The 26,314-nt window shown below is 33.2% G+C and overlaps 1 protein-coding gene across 1 annotated transcript in view; it reads right to left on the bottom strand.

The window, feature by feature from the left end:
• Dmd (dystrophin) overlaps positions 1-26,314 on the bottom strand; it is a 1,242,252-nt gene that overhangs the window by 1,204,411 nt on the left and 11,527 nt on the right. Inside the window, exons 3-6 of the mRNA XM_042692421.1 lie at positions 19,275-19,385; positions 18,422-18,595; positions 14,497-14,652; positions 9,164-9,334 (exon numbers count right to left, since the gene is read on the bottom strand). Coding sequence (XP_042548355.1) covers positions 9,164-9,334; positions 14,497-14,652; positions 18,422-18,595; positions 19,275-19,385 — 612 coding nt within the window. The remainder of the gene's footprint in view (positions 1-9,163; positions 9,335-14,496; positions 14,653-18,421; positions 18,596-19,274; positions 19,386-26,314) is intronic.

Below are 26,314 nucleotides of genomic sequence, written 5' to 3'. Positions count from 1 at the left end.
CACAACATGCAGCTGGGAACAATTTTCAAAAACTAAAAACTATTTTTTTTTTAAATACTTTTCTGATGGAAGCAGACTAAATTTCAAAACACACTGAAAAAAAACTGCATGACTTTCAAAATTGCAAAATAGTATTAAAAGGTCAGCTTTTTGGTTTTCACCACCAAATTTTGTTATTTTAAAGTGTCTCGGATTATTTTTAGAACATTTTTCCTTTATCTTTTTAATGAGTTGGTCTGCTTTTAAAATAGATTTGTTTTCTCTAAAGAAGTGGGTTGTTGCCGGGCCCAACTACTACCTACTCAGGAGGCTGAGATCTGGGGATTGGGGTTCACAGCCAGCCCAGGGGGCAGTAAAGTCCGTGAGACTCTTATCTCCAATCAATCATCAGAAAACTGGAAGTGGCCCTGTGACTCAAATGGTAGAGCACTTGCCTTGAGCTGAAGAGCGCAGGGACAGTGCCCAGGCCCAGAGTTCAAGCCCCACACACACAAAAAAAAGTTTGTTGTTGTTGTTTGGTTTTGCTCATTTTGTATTGTTTTGCCTGTAGCGGTCCTGCACCCATCCTAGCTACTTCTGGACATTCTTCCATTATTTCTCTTGTGAGATTATTTAGAGTCTGATTTGTATCACCAAAATATTATTAATTTTGTCACTTTCTCCAAGTGGAATGCACCTATACATCTCTGAAATTATGACATGCATTATATTTTATCAAGGGCATATGCTCAGTAACATAGGCTATTGGATGGCTTACTGAATTTTGAGCTTAGATGAATGAGTGCACAGAGTGAAGACTCCTCCTATATTTCTGGCATTTCAGAAGGATCCTAGCAATAGCAACCTCTTGGTGTGCATTCATGATGGAGACAATGCAAAAGTCTGTGGTCAGGCTTATGCTACTGTTTCTACATTATTTCCCCTCTTATTCAAAGGCTGTCCTATTTCTTTTGTAAATAGCTACCTCATAATTGCCTTAGGTTTTGTGAGGGCATTCCATCTCTGGCATAACCACTTCAATCTGCTGTTATGAAACAAAAGTAGCAATTGGGAATAAAAATTTGAACTGTGTATATGCTAATAAAACTTTACTGTTGTTAAAATTTCGTATAATATTTAAGTATCATGAATAATCTTTTGTTTTTCTCAGCCATTTAAATATGCAAATATCACTGTTAGTTTGTGTACTATACAATAACAGATAGAATAATAGATTAGGCCCACCAGTTTTAATTTCCCATTTCTGCTCTGTTCATCTGACTGGTTTGTTTTACTTTGGTTTTGTTATGTCTCTTAACTATTCTTCCTTATTAGCAAGCTCAAAGAGATGTCTTGGCTAGAATTGAGAAGTTTTGACCTAAGTTAGCCCTATTATACTTCCTGTAGTAACATTAGTAATCATATTGAGGAGCCTGGGCAAATAACACTGCCACTTCTTTAAGAAAAGTAAATGACTATCTCACTGTTAGTTCTGCACACCACAGGAAAATTATTAAAAATAAGCAAAATGAATCTTGGTGGTTTTCTTTGTACCATACTTGTTTCCAATAAGGGAATATAATTTCAGAGAATGTTATTTACATACCTAGTCATTTGTACATTTTTCTTCTCTGATATTCCTTCTGAATAGCAGGACTGTACAATGTTCACTGCTGTCACAGAAACTACTAGTTTTTTGGATGCAATTTTTTTGGAAATTCTTAATGGTAAATTTGTTCCATTTATTTCTGATAGTCTTTTTTCATCAAAAATAGTGGATGAGGCTTTGGCAATCATGCCAGTATATAATGAAGTAGTTCAAGAAAACGAGTAAACACATACTCTAAAAACTGGAAAGAATGCTGTTCACTGGCATATGTGAAATTGATAATGTTAAGCTCCTGGTTTGGATACTTATTTTCAGGCTCATCTCTCACTTATGCTTTAACCTAGGTAACCTAGTGAATAATGGCCCTATTTGATAGAAACCAATAATTTCTAATAGGTACTATGGATTTAATATGGGAAATTTCCCCGAAAAAGTCCAATTATTAAACACTGTTTCCAGGGTGGTACCAATGGGAAAGTGATAGAAATACGAGGATGTGGAGTTTATGGGATGTCCTTAGGTCATTGGGGATATATGCTATTCAAAAAGTTTCTGTGGGACCATGTTTCTGTCTGTCTGTCTGTCTGTCTGTCTGTCTGTCTGTCTGTCTCTGTGTCTGTCTCTCTCCTCTAGCCAATGATATATTCATTTGAATCTGCTACATGCTTCTACCTCCACAAGATACCCACAAGAAAGAGACTTCCTAATGTTAGAGTAGAATCTCCAGCACAACAAGCCAAAATAAATATTTTCTCTTAATAGGTTAATTGCCTCAGGTATTCTATTATAGTACATGAAGGTAACTAATTCAGTTAGTATTTCTTAATTACTAAGATTTATTTTGATAAAATTCCCAATCATTTGGCTAGTTTACATATTGTGTTTACTAATATTCACATATATTAGACATACAAAATATAGTAGAAAATCTTGATAGCAAGTTAAATATATTCATTATTTCTTTATCAATAACAAATTTTAAGGAAATCAATATATGCATCTATTTACTATACATACTTCATTCTCTTTTTCTTTTTCTTTGTAAATAAAGCTCTTATTCTTTAGTCATTATTTTTAAACTGTACTATTAGCTTCCTATTTTACAATATATATCATCAATAATATAGCATTTTGCATATTTTGTTTTTGTAAATGATATCACATTTCATCCATTAACATGCTTTCAATTTTACTAGAGGGTTTCTATGAAGCACATATTATAATATGCTTTCATATTTTAGGCATTTTTCTTTGTTTTTTTTCTAAAGAAACAGTTTCCTTATCATTTCAAAGTAATGTACTTCAATTCTACTAGCACCTTTCTGAAGGAACATAGTGTAGACTTAAGTGATGGACACTTTTATTTATTCTGGGTATATTATGGTCTGAGTAGCTAACCGTTTTATTGGTGGTTCCAATGGGCCCTAAATAAAAATTTTAGTGATATTGATGAATTGATTTTACATGGACAATGCCTTTGTAAACTGTTGATGCAAAATGAATTATTAAATTAATTTATGGATAAAATCCACCTGCCATGAGGAAGTCTCAGCAATTAATAGCTGCCTGGTAGTCATCAATATAGACTGTACTACAAAACCTGGTCAGCTGGACCTGTAAACAGCCTAGGTAAAGAGAGTTGAATTTATAATCTAGTTCTCTCCTACTATCTCTAAAGTTAAATATTACAGATCTTTGTGGAAAGAGCCTGGCTTGGTCAGTATTAATATGGTTTTTGGTATACAATTGCACATGAGTCTAATAAGCAAGACTATGGAAGACTAGATTACAGTAATTTGTTAAGGTTTTGGTTTTCTTTTCTCATCTTTATAGGGCAAGAAAAACTAAAAAGGAAGCTGAGTAACATAGCTCACTCTTGAAATCCCAGCATGGGAAGGTAGGAGGATTAAGTCAGAGGACTGCCTAGCTATATAACTAGATCTGTTTCAAAATAAAAGGTGGGGGTGGTGAGAGGAAGCAGCTAAAGGGTGGGAGGAAAGGAGGGAGGGAGGGAGGAAGGCAGGCAGGCAGGCTGGCAGGTAGGCCAGCCAGCTGGCCAGCTTGCTAGCCAAAATGAATCTTAAAACCTTCAATATCTTTCTAATTTAAGATAAGAAAATTTACTAGTTATATAACATGGCTAATTAAAACCAAACTTTGGGCTTGGAAGGTGGCTCAGTGGTAGATTGCTTGCCTTGCATGTATGAGGCCCTGGCACTACCTAAGCAGAAAAAGCCAGAAATGGTACTGTGGCTTAAGTGGTAGAGTGGTAGCCTTGAGCTGAAGAGCTGAGAGACAGTGCCCAGGCCCAGAGTTCAAGCCCCATGACAAAACAAAGCAAAACAAAACACACAAACTTTTATGTTACATGAAGGCTTAGTAGAACCTATATTATTAAAAATAGTGAAACTTGTATTGGTTTAAGGATAACTCTTTGGATTCTCCAACTTCTACCACTTCTTTACCAGTTGTGATTTGGAAAGCACATTCTGATTCTCCCATCACCACTAGGGAAAATTAATATATTGAAACTCAGTTCTATCATTTTTGGCCACTACATTAGTTTTCACTTGGCTCAATTCTTCATACTCTATGCCACTTTATAACTTTCTCAATTACCTTGCAATAGACCATCATCAGCTAAGAAATTATCACTTAAAATATCATCAGTAGCTTTATTGATAAACTGAAAGCCCAATTGTGTTTCCAAATAAACCTATTCATTGAAAAATTGATATAGCTTCTTAGAGAAATCAAGAAACTTTTGAGTTGTTGAAACTTTTCCTTTTTTCTTTTTTTTGTCAGTTGTAGGGCTTGAACTCTGGGTGCTGTCCCTGAGCTCTTCAGCTCAAGGCGACTGCTCTACCTCTTGAGCCACAGCACCACTTCCAGTTTTCTAGTGGTTTATTGGAGATCAGAATCTCAAGGACTTTTCTGCCCAGGCTGGCTTTGAACCATGACCCTCAGATCTCAGCCTCCTGAGTAGCTAGGATTGCAGGTGTGAGCCACAAGTACCTAGCTTCTTTCTTTCTTAATTTATGCTTGTTACTAAAAGTTTTCAAGAGCCACTTTCCCTGTGACTTTTTCAGACACAAAACTGTGCCAGTAAATACATTTTCTATTCTGCACAGCAACGGTGGCTCATGATTATAATCCTAGCTACTCAAGAGGCTGAGATCTGAGGATCATGGTTCAAAGTCAGCCTGAGCAGGAAAGTCTATGAGAATCTTAGCTCCAATAAACTACTCAGAAAACAAAACAAAACAAAACAGGTGCCGTGTCTCAAGCGATAGAATGCTAGCCTTGAGCAAAAGAAGCTCAGGGACAGAGTCTAGACCCAGGGTGGCCCCAGGCCCAGGAAAAATGAAAATTGTCTATTGAACATATACATGAACATAAAATACTGCTTTCAACTTAGATTTATGGCAATGTATAAAAATGTGTTATCACTTATTATTTCCTGAGGAAAGAAATACAAAATAATTTTCTTTATCAAGAGAAGAGTAATTTCTACATTTTAGTATCTAGTTCTATTTAAAAACTCAGTGTTTACAGATCATATCCATGGAAGATTATCTGGTTATCTGTTTCTATAGAAGCTACAGAATATGAATAAAATGAATTCAGAGCTTATGCTCTAATCTAATATTTTCACTTCCTATAGAGTTATTTTCTTGATGGAAAATGTGGTTCTACATTTTATTTTGCTAGTCCTGTGGCTTGAACCCTGGGCCTGGGCTTTGTCCCTGAGGTTCTTTTGCTCAAGGTTAGTACTCTACCACTTGAGCCCCAGAACCATTAGTAGGTTTTTCTGACTAGTTTATTGGAGATAAGAGACTCACGGACTTTGCTGCCCAGGCTAATTTTGAACCGCAATCCTCAGATCTCAGCCTCTGGAGTGGCTAGGATTATACACATTTTAATTTGTGTGGAAGTACGCTGACCAAAATTATGACAACACAAATAAGAAGATTAACAAGGATTCTCATTCATGGTGCCATCCAACTACTATTCAAGTTAAAAATCATTTTAATAATTGTTTAGAAGATTTGGATGCTCTGATCTCATAAATAGGTGTCTTGGTTTTGTCTGTGTGTTCACTTTCCATCACTGTCCAAATACCTGACCAAAACAGCTTCAAGGAGAAAATGTTTACTTTGATTCATAGTATCAGTGATTTTAGACCATAATTACCTGGATCCTTTGCTTCTAGGTCTATGACAATGCAGAAACATCATGATTGAAAGCCTCGTTGATATAGAAAGAGTCAAGAAGGAAGGGTCCAGTACTGAGATATATCCTTACTGACCTACCCCTGTAAGCAGACCCTACCTCCTAATAGTGTAAGCACTATTGATTCATCAGTTAATAAAGCCATTGATGAAATTATTGCCCTCATAATTCAGTCTTCTTTCAAGGAAGATCTACCTACTTGGGACCAGCTCCTAAATATATGAACCTTCTGTGGGACATTTCATAACCAATTAACAACAACCTGTAAGGAAGCTGCCAAACTATCTGCCTAATTTGTGATTTTATTTTTCTCTACACTTTCATTATCTACTGGATAGTGAGAACATGGCGGAGTATTTATTTTCTTACTAAAATTTCCCTTTTCCCTTATTTTCTATTTTATACATACTTATCTGATTTTACTATGTATCTCTTTAGGTCATCCTAAGTATTTATCCCAGAATACCATTAGGAAATCAATTTAATTAGCCTAAAATTAGTGTAGAACTGAAAACATTTATCTGTAGTGAATATACTTGAAATGGTTTGTTCAGATAAACTAGAGGTCAAACAATCACTTTATGGGCAACTGATACTTTTGTATGTTTATCTATGTTTATCTAGACAGTGAAATGTTTTCATATGTAAAATAATCACAAGGTTCTTAGATTAACAGGATAAAGAGAAATTAATTACAAATATACAGCCTTCACGCAGTCAAAATATGTGGAATGATTAGCCAATAGATTTAACATATAGATTTAAAAATTGTCTTTTAACAATGCAACATGTATCCTTCAACAGAGCTCATGAGATTTACAGCTTGAGGAGGTGAGGACTCATCAAGCAAATATATCTCCAGATCACTCAAGTCTCTTCTATGACAAAAATAACCTAGAAACTACAGAATATTTCTCAACATTTTAATGATTGAAGGTAAAGCTTACATAAACATACATCCTTAAGAAAGTAAATGACCTTATGGAGATTCTGGAGTATACAATCCTTATGTGCTGTGCTTTTAAATTTTCTCCCAATTTACTTGTAAATTCGAATCTGTTTTTCAAATTCACTTCAAGTCTAGCTTAACTCCTTTATGTGCCATTATGACAGCATTCCACATTATATTTATAGAACAATCCCACTATTATGAGTTGAATTGTATTCTTCCAAATTTCATATGATGAATCTCTAATTGGCCATATTTCAGATTGTGACTATGTTTGGACATAAGGTATTTAGGAGGGTAATTTTATTATCATGAAATTATATCATTACCTAATCCAATGTGACTACCATACTCACAAGAGAAACTGATACAGAGTCATGTAAACAGGGAAAAACTAATGTCAACACCATGTTATCTATCCACAAACCAATGAATGAGGCCTCAGTTGAAAACTGTCACCTTGATATTATACTTCTAGCCTGTAGAATTACTTTAGTTTAGGACACTAGTTTGTAGTGCTTTGTTACAGCACTCCTAGAAATCTATTATATCTGCTCTGTTTGAAAGCAGCAGAAATATTACCTATGGATATTTCTGAAAGCATGGATGGTTTTCATGAATCCTTCAATTTGTCCCAATGTATGCTTTACTATATTTCCAATTTTAATCGATAATAAAAATTTGTGGTATTTTAGTTTATTTATAGATACTTATGGTAAGAACTGCTGGAAGTAGGTCATATATGTTTTATAGGGAACTAGGTTTTGCAGGCCTTTTTTGATGATGTAAAAAGCGGTAAGGTACTGCTGTAGCCAAATATTTTTCTCCCAGAACACATTTTTTTATTCATACTAATTTGAGATCATATTATCACAATATACAGCTATTTGCCTACAGATCCTATTTAGTCATGCTCTCCCATGGATAAATAGGGTTATGTAGGTTTTCAGAAATGGAATAAGTGCAGAAATAATACATGAAGCTATTATAAGGTATCTTCAAGAAGGAACTGGTCATTCTACTTTTCATTTTCTCCCTTGTTGTGGGCTAAAGTAAAGGCGTGGTTGTGGTGAGCAAGCTCTACCTGGGAGTACAAAGGCACTGAATATTGAAAAAATGATGTGATGAAAATGATCCCAGAGATTATTTCAAGCAACAAGGCTACTTCCCTTCCTCTGAACTACTGATTTACATGAGACAAAAACTAACCTCTGATTTCTCTGAGTTACTGCAATTTGGGCTTATTTCTTACAATAGCTCAGACTGAACTAAAACATATAATTGTTGTTGATTTAATTGAAAGAAGAAAATAAAATGTAATATATGTTTTAATATAAAGGGAAAAATAAGGCTAATGCATTATCTTAACCTGTAGTCTCTAGCTTTTTCTTACTATAATAACCTCACACAAGATATTTTCAGAAAACCGTAATGGAATGAGAATAAAAGGCATTTCATCTAGGAAATGTTTATTTGAAACATTATATGAAGCTGTTTATTTGAATAATTTTACAATATAAGATTTTGCCATTACTCATCCTCTAAATGTATATGATAAAAAAGTTATTTCATATGATTTTAAGTTTTAAATAACAGAACTAAATTTCCCTAATGTGAATATTCTGGATATTAACACTGAATTAAAAATAAAGCACCAATCTCTTAGGTAGCTAGCTAATGCAGTCATATATAAATATTCGTAGATAGGTTACTCTATTTTCTAGTTGGTCTAATGACAGCAAAGTTACAGATGGAAACATCTCTATTTTCTATTTCTTGGTGTCAGCACTATTTCAAATAATCTAGTAATAAATCAACTGTAAAAAAAAAAAGCCAGGAGTGCTTTGACCTTAAATTCTAGGCAACCATAAATGTCTGACTGGTTGTTAGAGAAATGGCAGGAACGTACCATCTGAAGATGAAAGGAGGCCCTATGCCCTTTGGTGATGGAAATGATAGTGCCTGCCTTGTAAGATTCCTTCTGATTATGACCTTGGCAATGTGCTGAGGAATCTTTCAATCCTGTCCATACCAACTGTTCACAGTCACTGTGTCCTTGCCTACTTTATGGTTGTAGGGTCAATCCAGTTTTAGACAAGCGAGCAGAACATAGTGAATCCTCTTCAGATTGAATTTTTGGCAAATGATGCATGTATTCTTAAGAATGCATGTATAACCTATTTAATCCATGATTTTCACTAAAGCTTACTTAACCATTGACCTCGTTATGGCCCTAAAGCATAGATTTAAGTGATTGATTAATTTTTAAAGAAAGAGAAAGTAGAGCAAGATAATATTTATAATTTGATTATTATTCTACATCAATAGTCCCTTGTAAAATTATACCTTGTTTCATATATTGTAAAAAATACTATAAGTGATATAGGTTTTACCTTTCCCCAGGCAACTTCAGAATCTAAATCACTAGGCATTCCTTCAACTGCTGATCTCTTTGTCAATTCCGTATCTGTAGCGGCCAGCCATTCTGTCAAGACATTCATTTCCTTTCTCATCTTACGGGACAATTTCAAGCATTTCTCCAACTGTTGCTTTCTTTCTGTTACCTGAAAGGTAACAGAAATAATAAAATGTAATAAAATGTAATAAAATGTAATTTGGATTACTTTTCCAGTCAAGCAGGTCCCTTAATTTGAAAATTCACATTTCTGTCATTAAAAATAACTTTCCTTACATGTTCTACATTAGGATAAGTATATATTTTGAATATTAATAGTAAATAAAACATTCTTGAGCGTATAAGAAACTGTGTCTGAAAAAAACAGCATTTTCTACCTTTTATCGTGGTAGAGAAAAGGCTGATTGAACTTGTCTGTAATAAATGGAAAATAATATATGAGTAAAATGTATAATATGTAGTCATTTGTCAAAAAGAGAGACGAGACAAGGAGGTTTACAATCTATGATATGAAAGTGAGGCTTTCTCTTGCCAGTAAAGTATCAAAATGGAGTAAGAATACTTCTCTTGAGGTTAAAAAAAAAAGATCATTAAAGTATTAATTTAATTCTCAATGCATCTTTAAAATGACTTAACTTTTGCATCAAGTGCCATCAATTAAGCTCATTGTTTCCATAAGTTTTATCAAATAAGATCAAAATAATGAATGCAAAACCAAAATTTTCACTCTTTTCAATGTAGAGATGCCAACTTGATCCTGTCTGTAGAGTGGGTCTCGGTGTGTATAATCAAGTCCCTCAAAAATGAACTTTCCCACACTCTCACATACAAAATGGAAAATTCATATTTCTACATTCCCTTCCCATATGTGCTTATATTATATTCAGTTTGTTGTTTGGTTTAATAAAATTCTCAGGATCATTACATAAGTAAAAATCAGTTCATGAGTAAAATTGAAATAAATTTCAGCTCCTCAAAAGTAATTTCCCTGGCTTCATACTAACTTCCATTATATCAGTGTGCTCCATATTTTTTCCCAGAACAAAGAACCATCTCACTAAGTACATTTTATATGTTGAATAAAGCAATGAATAAAAATTTGCAAATCACTAATTACAAAGTACAATTACAAAATATTAGCAGTAGAAAATAGAAAAAGTATTTATACTCTTATGAACTCATTCCTGTTTTCTTTGTTATGTGTCTTCACTATGTGAAAATTATTAAAACATTTTTTTTCAATTATGGAAGTTAAGAATATGAACATAAGATGTGAATGTTTGACTACAGAGTCAATATGGTGGAGTGTAAGTATATTGAGCTCTGTGATACCCTGAAGAATCCATTCCCTATGACCTTTGGATCAAAGATAGCTCCATTACTCCAGTTTAGGACATTTATCAATTAAGATAACTCTATTTGGCATATAGGGTTGTTGTAATACTAAAATCTGTCCATTTGAGGCAGCGTGATACATTAAGCACAACTGTGTCTTATTTTGTTTTTATGATTTTCCTATCAAAAAGGCTCAATAAAAATTACACCAAAAGGTATACAACAAAAGTTATTTTACTATCTGACTGGTAAAGAAAATCTCAAACAGATTTGTGTTTATGGCAAAAAGATCTGAGAAGTAGATTTCAAATCTTTCTCAACTGTGTGTACATTGGCTTAACCAATAATAACAAAAATAATGAAAACAACACAAGTGCTTGTCTTGACCTTAGTAGATATCACAGAATACATAAGCATCAACATACACTTACATGCATATAAAACAAAAAGGAAACTCTAGTCACAAGAGTGAAAAAAATAAAAATTCCAAGCACATAAGTAAAACAAATCAAACATGTAGAGATGCCATAAATGCCCTGAAACCATGGTACAAATTCAACATATTCAACAAAATCAGTTATCCCCTTTAATAGAGGTTGGTATAAATTTAGTACATATTTAGGGCTAGTAATATGACTCAAGTGGTAGAGCATCTATCTATCCAAGAAAGAAAGAAAGAAAGAAGGAAGGAAGGAAGGAAGGAAGGAAGGAAAAGAAAGAAAGAAAGAAAGAAAGAAAGAAAGAAAGAAAGAAAGAAAGAAAGAAAGAAAGAAAGAAAGAAAGAAAGAAAGAAAGAAAGAAAGAAAGAAAGAAAGAAAGAAAGAAAGAAAGAAAGAAAGAAAGAAAGAAAGAAAGAAAGAAAGGAAGGAAGGAAGGAAGGAAGGAAGGAAGGAAGGAAGGAAGGAAAGAAAGAAAGAAAGAGAGGGAGGCAGGCAGGCAGGCAGGCAGGCAAGAAGGCAGGAAGGCAGGAAGGGAAGGAGGGAGGATGAAAGGGAGAGAGAAAGAAAGAAAGGAATGAAGAAAGGGAAGGAAGGAAGGAAGGAAGGAAAGAAGGAAGGAAAGAAGGGAGGGAGGGGGGGGAGGGAGGGAGGGAGGGAAGGAGAGAGATGAGAAAGGGAGAAGGAAGGAAAGAAGGAAGGAAAGGAGGGAGAGAGGAAGAAAAAATGTTTAGAGGTTGCAAAATCAGTTTTTTTTCCCCTTCTATTTTTCCTTGAAGGGAATTAAAACCATCTGTCGTTTGGACTGCAAGAATTTTATTTGTATATGGGAGAAAAGAAATATTCCTTCTGGTGTGTTTCTATGCATAATTATATTTTTAATGCACTATTTGTATAAAGGGATTCTAAATTCAATATTTCAAAAAACTATCTTCTCAGAGCTAATGCATTATTGATTTTTATTTATTTTATTTTGTTTTATCTAGCTTAGTAGGTTTAAAAAAAATAGGAGACACTGCCACCTTAAGGAACATTGAGTTTTACACTTTTTCTGTGTGTATGTGGAACAAATAATTTAATAGAGTGCCACCTGCAGTAAAATCCTTCAACAACCATTATTTTATAAACATTTGTAATTTTATTTTGGGGAGGATATGAGTACTGCTACTTATGCATATTTTCACAAAAATGAAAGCATAGAAAAGACCAAAACAGAATTATAGTATTACATCAGGAGTGCTAAAATTATTGTCCCTCAATAAAGTTAATTAGCTTTAAATGTGAGAAACTACTCTTTTTAATTCACTGAACAATTAAGTTATTGTCTTTTTAAGAAATGATAAAACTGATGGCTCAGCCCTGCAATCCTAACTATTCAAAGACTGAAATCTGAAGATCATGGTTTAAAGCCAGTCCTGGCAGGAAAGTCCATGAAACACTTATCTTCAATTAACAAGTACAAAAGCCTGAAGTGGAGCTGTGATTCAAGTGGAACAGTGCTAGTCCTGAACAAAAATTTCTTAGGGACAGTGTCCAGGCCCTAAATTCAAGCTCCAGGATTGGTTTAAAAAGATAGAAAGAACAAAATTGTGCATTGTAAGAAAGTGCTATGTACTGCATTATACTGCCCCAAATTCTTATGTTGAAACCATAAGCCTTAATGACTATATTTTGAGTCACTGTATCTGATCTTTAAAAAGTAAATAAAGTTAAATAAGTTTGGTAATAAGTGGAGTGAGTTGTTTCTTAATACCTGATGGAAAAGAGCTCATTTGCAAGCCAGAAATGACTATTCCTAGAACAGAATGACGAGTCTTATTCGGGAACAGAATGAACCAAAACACTGATTTTAGACTTGCAGACTGCAGGAATTTTTCTCTTGTTAAAGCCATCCAGACTGTTCTGTTTGTTAGTGTAGTCTGAGCTAATCACTACAAAAGGGTAACACAATTAATGGTGGCATGTGAATACTGAAGATGTTTAAAATAGAAGGGCTCCTCTTTTTATACAAAATTGGTGGAATAAAATAGTCTTTGTAGCTTTTGCCTTTCTTTTAAAACAAAACCAATGTTGTGGATAGTGTCTTAAAGTTCATTACTTCTTATTAGTGAAGAGTACATATCATAGCATTTTCATGAGATGGTATTAGTACATAATCACTTAATCACTAATGTTTCTAAATTAATATTCACTACAAAAATAAATACTGGCCTATATTTTCTGCATTATGTTATGCTGTTGAAAAAAAATTTAATAATATTCTTTCTCTTTGCTTTAATAATATTACTAATGGCTAATTGATTAAAATAAAAATAAGAGCTCAAATATGTACTTTCAGAGATAAAGATGCCTTTATATGAATATAAGTCATTAAATTCTTAATAATAAAAATTGAGTGCTCTACTAGTCTACAAAATGTCACTTTCATTGTTTTAGATTTTAAGATATTTATTTTGTTATTTAATACCAATCTACTCTTACAAAGGCAAGAAAAGAAAAAAAAGAATAGCTAATAATGTATGTTTGAAAATGTAAATTTAGAAAATCATTTTTACCCCTCCAATATTATCAACACGTGATTTCAACATTAAGGTATGCTAGTGGAATTATAAACTGTAAGGTATAAATAGTATAGCTCTCCAGAATTGAACAAGTTGTGCTAGATAAAATGAGTATAAAAAATAGGGAAGGACATTATTGATATAGGTGTTGGCAAAAGTACTTTGACTATTACCTCAAGCATGGACAATAATGGAAAAAGTAGACAAAATAAATTATACCATACATAAGAACATCTACCTAGTAAAGAAATAACTGAATACAAAGATAATTTGTCATTATTTTAGTCCATTGAATCTCTAAACCTATATAAAATATTTGAGTTGATGGAAATGAGATAATTACCCTAGATGGCACACAGCTTTGAAAAGAGGAGATACAAACATGGAAATATGTTTAATCAACAGTGAGATGAAGTTGGTCATAAGTATCTATTCAATGAAATGATACAAAATTTATCATAGAACCATAGGACTAAATTGCTTATCTATCCTATTAGCCAAGTGTGGTGAATTATGCAAGGTTTGTAATACAAAAAAAATAACTTCATGTGCAAACAAAACTAAACCAAACATGATCTTTGTGTGAATTGTATTCAACTTACATAAAAAAGGTTAGTGAGTTTTTAATATTTACCAGTCTTGAAGTCAACCAAAATATATGCATACTCTGAAAAGGAGGAAAATTCAGAAGAAACATTTCTACAACTACCTGATGGACCAATAGAAACATCCCTAAGCGTTCCAACTCCATCTACGCTTATGAGCAGAAACTCAAAGCTTATGATAGTTATAAACTCAATTTATATTCATATGAACTACGGAGGCATGGATGTATCTATAATCTATAACATGAAGAGGGAAGGGGAGAATTAGTATAAGGATTTCTGAAATGCTAATTGTACATAATTTACTAACACTCATATGTGCCATTTATATGGAAAGTGGCTAGTATTTTCTGGGGTTTCAAACACACATACCTTTGCACCCAACTCATTATAATGCAGTTTCAAAGCTGTTACTCTTTCATCAAGTTCTTTAGGATTTTCAGTCTGCTTTTTCTGTACAATTTGACGTCCAGTTTTTATCACCATTTCCACTTCAGACTTCACTTCACTCAGACTTTTATACAAATTCTAAAACAAAATATGAAACAAGCATAATAATCAGCAATAGTATTAAATTAATTTGTACAATTATTAATTAACAAGAGGATAAAAATGACCTTAATTGCTATTGCATGCTTATAGTTTTTTGTATTATTTTCTAGTTCTGCTCTTATATACTTTTCATATTTCTTTGAATTTTCTGTTGTCATATTTCTATTTGGAATTATTTAGACATACATGCATTATTTATAGTTATTCTTATTATAGAAGGTGTGCATCATAAGTATTTAGTTTTTAAATGAAGTTCATAAAGATAACTTGTAAATGTTATGTGAATGCTATTTTAAGAGATAGAGTTATATCATTCTACCTATAGCTTAAACGAATTAATTCATCATATAGTAAATATATAGTATTCAGGTCATTCAGGTTGGACATTCACTGTTGTTCTTATAGTGCTTTGATTTGATGGGATAAAACACCTAATTTCTAGATTATAATTCAATAATTATTTCTTTAATAATAAGGATGGAAATAATTTAAATATTGAATCCAATCATATCCATTTATTTTTTATGGTCCTCGTTAAAAACCAACATTATTTAAAATTCACATGTACATCAAAATTACAAAGTATACACATATACAAGAGTAGGTAGTCATAACAATCTTATGAGGCAAGTGGCTAACTTTGGAAGGTATCTCTCACACAATATAGTATCATATTTTGCTTTCTGCTCAAGAATGTAATTGTGTATATATAGTGTATATATGCACTATATATAAATGCACACAAAAGTATGTGTGACTGCATGTAGGTGCATACATGCATACACATATCTAATAATTTACATAATAGATAGCTGTTTTGTTAAATGCTGAATCTAAATTATAATTACTTATTTTTGCGATGTTAACAATGAACTACACAACTTGTTGGGGAGAGGGGTTGGGAGAAAAAAACTGGAAGAAAATGATGGAAGAAGTGGCACTGTTTATAAAGCAATGTACTCATCACCTGACTCGTGTAACTGTACATCACCTTCAAAATAAAAATAAATAATTTTAAGAAAGAAATAATATTGATAGAAGGCTACTATCTTTGGAATTAGACCAAAAAATGGGTTTGTTTCCTCTTCAGTTTAAACTCAAAACTTAGCCAGGTGCTGGTAGCTCACGCCTGGAATCCTAGTTACTCAGGAGGCTGAGATGTGAGGATAATGGTTCAAAGCCAGCCCAGGCAGGAAAGTTCATGCGACTCTTATCTCCAATTTCTCCAATTATCCACCAGAAAACTGGAAGTGGAGCTGTGGCTCAACGCGGTAGAGTTCTAGCCTTGAGCAAAAGAATTCAGAGACATTGCCCAAACCCTGAGTTCAAGCCCATGACTGACACACAGAAAAACAATCAATAATTAAGCATTCTTTAAAGACTGAACAATTATTTAATTAATTAAGGGTACATGCATGATCTATTTCTCTTTTAATACTCTCTGTGATACTGATGTTAATATTCATTTATTAATACTTTTGAGTCCTTTCTAAGCTTTCCAGATGATTCTCTTATACTTCAATTTACTTCTTAGATTGAATTTTTAAAAATCTGGGTATTTGGTAAAATGGCAATAATTTGTTACTATGCTGGGAATCAAATATGGGATTAGATATACTTCCAAACAATTTTCTCTTTAAAATAAAAAATATTACTGGCTGTACACTTCATTTCATTACACAAGCAAAATATCTATGAAATGAAGCATTACTATTTTTTGTGTTCATGTTAATAAATAGACAACATTTTCTCAAAAGCTGAGGCATGATTACACTATATATCACAAAGCATTTTAATAAAAAATGAAAATTTGTAAGGAGAACATTCTGAACCTGGCATATTTCTGTAATCCCATTTACTATAAAAGTGGAAGAGACTCATGCATTTGAGGACAGTATGAACAAAATCAGACTTCATGTCAAATAGGAAAGCCTAAAACCTGCAAAGAAAAGGTCTAGGATGACTAGCATGTGCAAGAAGAGCTGGTAGGTTCCACTCCCAATATCTTAAAACAAAAGTCTATGTGAAAAGACTATTTAAACTGATGGTAGTATTTAAGCCAGAACCAGTAACAAATTGGCTAGTGCTTTCATGATTCCTTTATATTAATCCAGGTAGGGTTATTTTCAGCTCATAGAGTGGTAGATAAGTATTGTTTTGTTTTGGGTCCGGTCGTGGGGCCTGAACTCTGGGCCTGAGAGCTGTCCCTCAGCTCTTCAGCTCAAGGCTAGCACTCTACCACGTGAGACACAGCGCCACTTCCAGCTTTTTTCTTTTTGCTTATGTGGCGCTGAGGAATCGAACCCAGGGCCTCAGTCATGCAAGGCAAGCGCTCTACCACTGAGCCACCTTCCCAGCCCTGGTAGATAAGTTTTATGAGGTAACATTAAACACCTATTCCTAGAAGAGAAAACACAGCTCTCACTTTGCATACAACAGTCATGATTTTTGTAAACTTGTTCTATTTTGAATTGGCTTTGTTCAATTTTAGATGTATGTTCCCATGTATTCCTGTGCTTAGTTATCTAATAAAAAATAATAAATACATTTACATGATTGCTAGGAAAAAAATTTCCCCTTCATAATTATGTGACTGAAATGTATCTAAAATGATCAGGTTTTTATTTATACTATAGTATAGATGTAGAAACTGTACCTACAATACAAAAAAATCTAAACAGACAACATTTGTTGATAATAAAATTCAGTGTTTACATTTCATTTTATTTCAGTGTTTACCTTGAAGTTTCATAGTCCACTCAGGTTTATAATAATAATAATATTACTATATTTAGGTTTATAATAATATTATTATATTTATATTATTGTAGTAGCTACCCTCACATGTCAGTGTTGTTTTCAGAGAATATCTGACTTAATCAATTTCTAAGGATAGAAATATGTAACACTATATTCCAAAGGCTAGTGAGGAATTATGCCATGGATTAGATTTAGCATTTCTTGCCCTTTTATTCTATTTGTGTGGATTGATGGCATTTCATTGTATATACAGGACTGATATTTAATTAAAATATATTACACTTTGGAATAAAAGTACTGGAATGCAATCTGCTTTGTGCTTCACAGTTGTTTATCTTTAATTTCTCTCAGATAATCTATAGCCTGGTTAACTGGAGAATTAGGGATGACTTCTGCATCTTCTGTATGCTTCTTAGCTTCCTGTACACCTACTATTTTAGAAATGGGTATTATTGTAGCTACTCTGGTGGTTGCTGTCTTGGTACTTCTTATCTGTATTTACATTTAAAATATATTCAAAGTGCCATAAGAATGAACTAAAAGAGCTGATAGAACAACTCAAGTGGTAGTGCATTAGCCTAACAAGTACAAGTTCCTGAGTTCAAATTCCAAAATAACCAAGGAAAAAAAAAATAAAAAGGAGGAGGTTACAAAGCTTGATAGAAAATGTACTCGTGACCTTGCTCATGTAACTGTAACTTCTCTGTATAGTATTTTTACAATAAAAACATATTTTAAAAAATTAAGCACAGATATTAACAGAATTTTAGATTCAAAATTCCATTTATAGAAAAGGCATCAACTCACTACTACTTTGAAAAAAGTTCTTGTGTCTAAATACATGTGAAATTTCTGTTGTTAATCTTAAAATATATATCATCATTACATGTTGCGAAAATATGTTTCTATTATAAATGAAATGATTAAGTACTTCTAAATAAGGAAATTAAAGGGAAGCTGGATCTTTGCCACCACAAATACATACCACACAATGATTTAGCTGTGACTGTACTACTTCCTGTTCAACGCTCTTTGTTTCCAATGCAGGCAAGTGCATCTTTACTTCATCCAAAATCATCTGACTTTCTTGTAGACGCTGCTCAAAATTAGCTGGTTTCTGGAATAATCGAAACTTCATGGAGACATCTTGTAATTTTTTCTGTAAAGGCAATGAAAGGAGGTATCAATTTAACTTTGCCTTCTGTAAAATATCTAGGCATATTTTATTATGTTTTCCTTTATTTTCATTGTTGTCAGACATATAGCAATGGAAACAAAAGAAAAGAAAATAAACAAATGAAAAGAAAGGAAAACAGCCCTTTGCCCCAATCATCCCATAAAAAACATGTTGAGAAAATTCAGCAATTTTTCTTAATCTGGTATCAAATAAACACCCTACCCTATTTATCTTTAAAATGTACCAAATAAACTGTGGTTCAAAACTAAACTGGGTAGGAAAGTCCATGAAATTCTTATCTCCAATTAATTACCAAAGAAGGAAGGAAGGAAGGAAGGAAGGAAAAAAGGAAGGGAGGGAGGGAGGGAAGGAGGGAGGGAGGGAGAAAAGAAGGAAAGAAAGCTTTGCCTCATGTGGTATCATTAAGCATAAAAGCTTGGGGACAGCACCCAGGGCAGGAGTTCAAGGTTTGGCACAAGGTTTGCCAGGTTTGGCACAAGCACAAAAAAATGTACCAAATAAAAGAGTAAATATTGATATATATCACAGTATCAATTTCAAATTGTGCCCTCCATCTCAATTTTACTAATAATCAATGTGCATAAATAGAGTCACTTTTAATAGGGTTTGCAAAGTCTTTGGTTTATGCAATAAAATATACCTGTGCAACATCAATTTGGGATAGAACTCTTTGGGCAGCATCCTTCCCCTGATTATGTTTCTTCATTTCTTCCAAACTAATCTCATGACTTGTCAAATCTGATTGTATTTTCTGTTGGAAGAATAACAATATTAGTCAGCATATGCTGAAAGTTATTTCAAAGGACAACTCACTTTCCATGAAGGTAAAATTCAGAAACTCTTCTAAACCACAGCTAACAATATAGATTCCTCTAAAATGATAATAGGTACTGTTGCATATCAGAAGTGATAAAAATGAAATGATTTATTTCTCCTCAATTGGTATTATTATAAAAAGAAATGGTCATTTGACTCAATGATAACAAATACTTCATATATCATTTTCTTTCATTATACAATTTTATTTATACGTCATATGACATTGACACTGTCTTATCTTTGACATTATACTCAAATCTGAAAAAAAGTAATTAACTTTCATAAATAAGCTAATTGTGAAATGGGTAAGACATATTGATAATGTTCAAGATAGATAATATACTGAACAGTGATTGTTACTCAGTCTTTATATGCTATATTTCAATTACATTTCAGGGAAATTATAGAGCTAGAAAAAAGAATTTGGATGTTTTAATTTTTTGGTCTGATCAATATGCAACACTTTCAACAGATATTACTTTTCTGAAATTTAAATAAGTTATGTAGATATTTTCTATATTTAATAAAAAATTTTAGTCTTATTTGCAGTATTTATCAAGAATGTTGGCTTTTTAAAATGTAAGTATATATCAAACCTGCACTGTGTAGTTACTAAAGCAATTCATTTATATTTCACTGTCAGACACAGCAAAATTCAGCAAGTAATAACATTTTGCAGCTTCAAAATTCAGTCACTGTCAGGTTATCTTAAATCACTTAGAGGAAAAGAATCAGTTAACTTCTATTACAATGTCTACAAAATTATAATGCAAAACATGTTTGATGCACATTACAATGAACACTTTTCACCCTTTCAAGTCACTTCTGGTACAAACTATTAGAAAATTATTTTTTTTCTTACCAGCTATCCCTGGATTGAGTAATTAGACTTATCCCACTAGATTAGCTAAATGGTAGAGTACTTTCTTAGGATGTTAGTCCATAAATTTATAGCTATGATACCATATATGTAAAATTACAGACATATATCCATATTACATACTATATTTTTCCTAACAAGTATAATGGAAAATTGATTTTGAAGTATTTAATTGATTATCATTCTATCTTGAAATAAATAGGTGCAAAGATCAATGAAATATGTATTTATTACTAAATACAATATCTTCATTAGTTGATTAACTCAAGCACAAGAAATAATGATGTCTTATTCTTTATGATGTATAGAATTTGAGAACTACTCAACAATATACAAAATATAAAGGCAACACATAGGGTGAACTGATACATACATATACAAGGTAGGCAACAGATATAATAGGGGAGGTGATATTAAATAGAAGTCTGAATAATTAATAAAATCTGTGGGAATGGCATATGCCATAAGAGGTTTATAGTCAGAACATCTCATCTGGAAAATATTTAATCCTCTAAAACACGGGAACCAATAACAGCCATATCTATGCTATATAATTCTGGCCACAACCAAGTCATGGATAATTCAAACACAGGTAAGGCATGAATAAGACACATCTATCAGATACTTTGAAACAAATTTAAATCTGACAGGAGAAAGGCCAAATTCTCTGAATTTTGGATACTGTGTCAGATATGCTGAAAAACTATGCTTACAAAGTATATACCATTGAGTGTTTATTAAGAAACGGCAAAATCCGGGCTGGGAAGGTGGCTCAGTGGTAGAGCACTTGCCTTGCATGCTCAAGGCCCTGGGTTCGATTCCTCAGCACCACATAAGCAAAAAGAAAAAAGCCAGAAGTGGCGCTGTAGCTCAAGTGGTAGAGCGCTAGCATTGAGCTGAAGAGCTGAGGGACAGCGCCAAGGCCCAGAGTTCAGGCCCCACAACTGGACCCAAAAAAAACAAAACAAACAAACAAACAAACAAAAAGAAATGGCAAAATCCATGAGTAGAGAGAAACGAATTTGCTAAAGCACTGAGAAAGAGTAACAAAAAATATTTGTGACTTCCAGTCAGGCTGTGGTAGACAGAATTTTCTAAAGATGATATAACAGTAGCTCTTCTTCCCATCAATAGATGGGTCGGGTCGTTTCTTCACTTCCTTAAATCTGGCTTCTTTTTTTTTTTTTTTTTTACTGCCTTAAGCAATAGATTATTACGTAAGTGATTCTTTCCCAAAGTTCTTAAATCCCTTGACAGCTTATATCATTCTGTAAAACAAACACAGGGATCCTTTATGTTCGTTCCATCCAGCAAAACAACTCTGGGAACACTAGTCCCTACAAAGAGTCTACAGGTAATGTTCCAGGATACTATTCCAGTTAAGCATTCAATGGACGGTTCCCCATGAGTGAGTCTTACTGGGCGTTTAGCCCAGTTAAGCTTTCAGGTTACTATGGTATCAGCTGTAATGATATTAGATAGTCAAAGAGAGAATAACCTAGCTGAGCCTTTTCAATTCAGAACACTATTATAGATAATGATAAATAGTTGTTAGTAATATCCAAAACACAGGCTTTAGTTTCTTTCCAAGTAAAAATGTTATTGTTGCCTGTGGCATCTACAAAACATCCCTGTCTGCTTTGGCTAAATCCCATGCCCCACTTATATATTGCTTCAATTATTTGGAGCTTTTCCATCTATATAACAGTCCTAGAGAATACTAAACAAGCAAGGCAACAGGACCATGAAACCAAGGCATTTCACATTATGATAAAACAAGGTGTAGAGTTGAGGAATTAAACAGTATGAATAATTTGGCAGAAACATAACTAGAAATACAGTTGGAAATCAAGAATTAAATAATTTCAAGTCCTAAATGACTGTTGTGATGCTTAAGCGTAATAGGATTAAAAAGTGCCAAGGAGATTAGTCACACACACACACACACACACACACACACACACACACACACACACACACACACACACCACACAGAGGTTCCAGATACAATTAACTAAGGAGGATGATTAGCCTTGAATGTGGGCTGCAAAATTCCTAAGCTGACCTCTAGCCTAGGAAAAAGAGAAAGCATGCTAGCTCAGGCATTCTCACCTCTCTGCTTTCTAGCTACCATGAGGTGCACAGATTCTTCCCACAACCATAAAGCTGTTTCTTGATTCAAGCCCAAAGTAAAGGAGTAATAAAATCTTTGAAACTATAAGCTCAAATAAAACGTTCCTCCTTGAGACCATGAGACTCCTATCTCCAATAAACCAACAGAAAACCAGAAGTGGCGCTGTAGCTCAAGTGGTAGAGTGCTTGCCTTGAGCTGAAGAGCTGAGGGACAGCGCCCAGGCCCAGAGTTCAAGCCCCACGACCGACAAAAAAAAAAAAAGTTCTTCCTTTTAACTTGTGTTCCTCCTTTTAAGTTGTTTCTCTAAGGTACTTGTAAAAGAGAGAAACACAACAACTAATACATAGTTTCTAGTATTTTGCAAATGAAGATAAACTTAAAAATTTGAAATTCTTAGAACTTATGAATGGTTTCAATGAAGTTCAAGGACATAGCATTAACATAAAAATGAGCATCATTCTTTAGTGGCAGTAAACTGTCTGAGAAGGAAATTATGAAAGCAATCCACAAAAATAAACCCCTAAAATTAGTTTAAACATGGAAGCAAAAGACATTTGCAATGAAAATTAGAAGGTACCAACGAAATAAATTGAAACTGTACAAATGTATACAATAGACATATACAATGTTCATGAATTATAAGAATTAATATTGTGAAAATGTCAATAATACCTAAAGATTAGTCAACAATCTCAATCAGAATAAAATGCCACTCTTTACAGAAATGAAATCTAAAATTCATATGAAAGCAAAAATGGCTATGAAGAAACAAATCATTCTTGAACAGAAAGGAATAAAGCAAGAAACATAACAATCCTTGTTTTTAAGACATATTATAGTGCCATAGTAATGAGTACAACAAATTACTACCATAAAAACAGATAAATAGTTCAGTAGAAAACAATAATGATAGAGCAGTGGAATAGAAGAGCACTCTAAGGAATAAATCCACACATCTACAGTGAAAAAATTCTCAACAAAGGCACCAAAAATATCCCATTGAAGGAGGACAGCCTATACTAAATGATGCTAGGGAAACTCGAGATGGCCATATGCAGATTAAAATTTGACTCATCTCTCATTATGCACAAAATTCAATGTAAGTAGAACAAATATTTAAACAGAAATCTTGGCAGCTACTAGATATAAATATAAGGAAAACACCTCAAAACAATCCTATCGGCAAAGACTGCATGCAGTAAATCCATGAGCTCAATAATGATTGCCAAAAACAAATAATAAAAAAATTAAAAGCTACTAGAGAGTAGAAGTGAAATTGGCAGCCTACAGAATATTAGAATATTCTTACCAACAATTGATCTAACAAAGGATTAGTATCCAGAATATGAAAGTAACTCAAGAAATTTAAAGCAAATTATCTAAATAAAATCTGCAAATAATCTTAACGAAAATTCCTCAAAAGAAGTAATATTAATAATGCCAGTGGCTCACACCCATAAACATACCTATAGCTATGAGGAAGCTGAGATCTGAGGACCACAGTCCCAAGCCAGTTTAGGCAGCAAAGACCCTAAGACTATTATCTCCAATTAACCAGCAAATAGAAGTAGAGTTGTGGTTCAAGTGGCAGAGTACCATTCTTGAGTGAGAAAGCCAAGTGAAAGTTTGAGAACCTGAGTTAAAGATCCAGTACTGGCACAAAAATTAAAATAAACAAACAAACAAATAAATAAATGAGGTAATACAAGTTATCAGCAAATATAAAATAAAATGTGCAATGTCATTAATGATTAGAAAATGTAAATAAAAACTCATTCTAGTTAGAATAACTACTATTAAAATTTTAAATTACCATTGCTGGTTAAAAGAAACCCCTACCCAGTTGTGGAGAGAAAATAAATTAGTACAGACCTTATGGAAATCAGTATGGAGATTCCTCAAGAAACTAATCCTAGAACTATCCTGTGATAACACTCTTAAGCGTATACCCAAAGGAATGAAAGACAGAATACAAAAGACATATATGCATACTCTTCTTAGTTGTAGTATTATTCACAATAGCTGAGATATTTAATCATTCTATTGGGCTCACCAACAGAAGAATGGATGAAAAACTGTGGTTGTATATATTGAGTTATACAATAAAATTTAACTCATATCAATTATAAATGGCTGAAACTGCAGGACATTATGTTGGGTAAATGCAGACAGAATAAAACAACCTCTGCATGTTGTTCCCACACATGGAAAATAAACAAAGTAAATCTCAATGTTAAGTAGTGATTACTAGAGATTAGAAAGAATTAGAGGTAAACAAAGGACTACTAAACACATAATATAAAGATATGACATGACTGTGGGCTGGGAAGGTGGCTCAGTGGTAGAGTGCTTGCCTTGCATGCATGAGGCCCTGGGTTCGATTCCTCAGCATCACATAAGCAGAAAAAAAAAGCCGGAAGTGGTACTGTGGCTCAAGTGGTAGAGTGCTAGCCTTGAGCTGAAGGGCTGAGGGACAGTGCCCAGGCCCAGAGTTCAGGCCCCACGATCAGACCAAAAAAAAAAAAAAGATATGACATGACCTAAATTGATACATATGGTGTCTTGGAGTTAATAAAAATAAAATAATGAAAACTAGAAAGTGATTAAAATAATAAATAATAAATTTACTGCTGACATTCAAAGTAAATGATGAAATTAATAGTCATAAAATGTTACTATATATCAGTAATACTATGAAATAAGCTTTCTTTTTATTCATCACAATAGATGTGTGTGTGTAACTGTCTGTTTCAAGAAAATAGGAGTAAGAGAGAGAAGAGAAGGAGGAGGAAGAGCAAGAGAAGATGAGGAAGAGGGTGTGGCAATCCAACTTCATACAATATATATTTATTTCAGTATTTCTAAATATGAAAGAGAAGTTGGAAGGAGAAAACCCATTGAGAACAATAGATATTAAGGGACATGAAAAAGAAACTTACCCTAAAAATCTATTCAGAGAAAATAAGGAACCAAGAAAGAGAGAATGCCACTAAAATCAAGTGATGTGATGATTTTGAGAATGAGAAATCAACAATGTCAGTTTTGAGAGATCATATGAGACAAGTAGTAATAAGTGTACATTAGCTGGTCAATGAATACTTTGACTAGATCACTCTGTGTGTAATGAGAATAGAAATCAGTATTTGAAGGGCTGAAGCCTGATTAAAGAACAAGTGGCATACTTAGAAAATAATTTGAATGGTTTTTGAAGACTTTGGACTCATCATAATGAAATTCAGGTCAATCACATGTGAATATGTATAAGATTTTATGAAAGATTTTTCCTTTATTGTAAGGTGATAATTCATTAGAATAAACATATAAAGAAAAGGAAAATAACAAAGTCATGTTCAATGGAAACTATTCAAAGAAGGGGAGTTGGCCTTTTATTTTAAAAATCAAAAGTAATATATAAAGATAATGTGGGAAAGGCAAGAAGTTGAAAGTTTTTCACTTGATGCTTTTAAGTGATCAGAATGGAATAATGTCAATATATACCATGGCTCTGATTTTCACAATGGGCAAAGTGTCAAACCATTTTGATATTTGTCATAATTTGCAGTCAGCATAGCTGGAAGCTTCTTATATATACAGTAGAAAAAAATTAGATGAAATAATAAATGTCCACGCATCCAAACTATTTTCACAAATTTTACTCATGAATTTCCAGCGATATTACAAGCTTCCTTGTTAGGATGAGACTTTTGCTATCACTAACAATGAGGACAATTGAGATTGACTTTGACAGGAGAGATTTAAAAGGGGGTAATAACAGTTAAACAGCAGAGATGAAGATTGAGAGAAGAAACTGATGAAAAAAATAGATATCAAGAAAGAATGCCAAACT

Source organism: Dipodomys spectabilis, unplaced genomic scaffold (assembly GCF_019054845.1).
Source record: "Dipodomys spectabilis isolate Male_0828 unplaced genomic scaffold, ASM1905484v1 ptg000156l, whole genome shotgun sequence".
NCBI classification, from domain to species: Eukaryota; Metazoa; Chordata; class Mammalia; order Rodentia; family Heteromyidae; genus Dipodomys; species Dipodomys spectabilis.
Note: the sequence above shows the minus strand (reverse complement) of the source record. Positions and strands in the feature narration are given on the sequence as shown.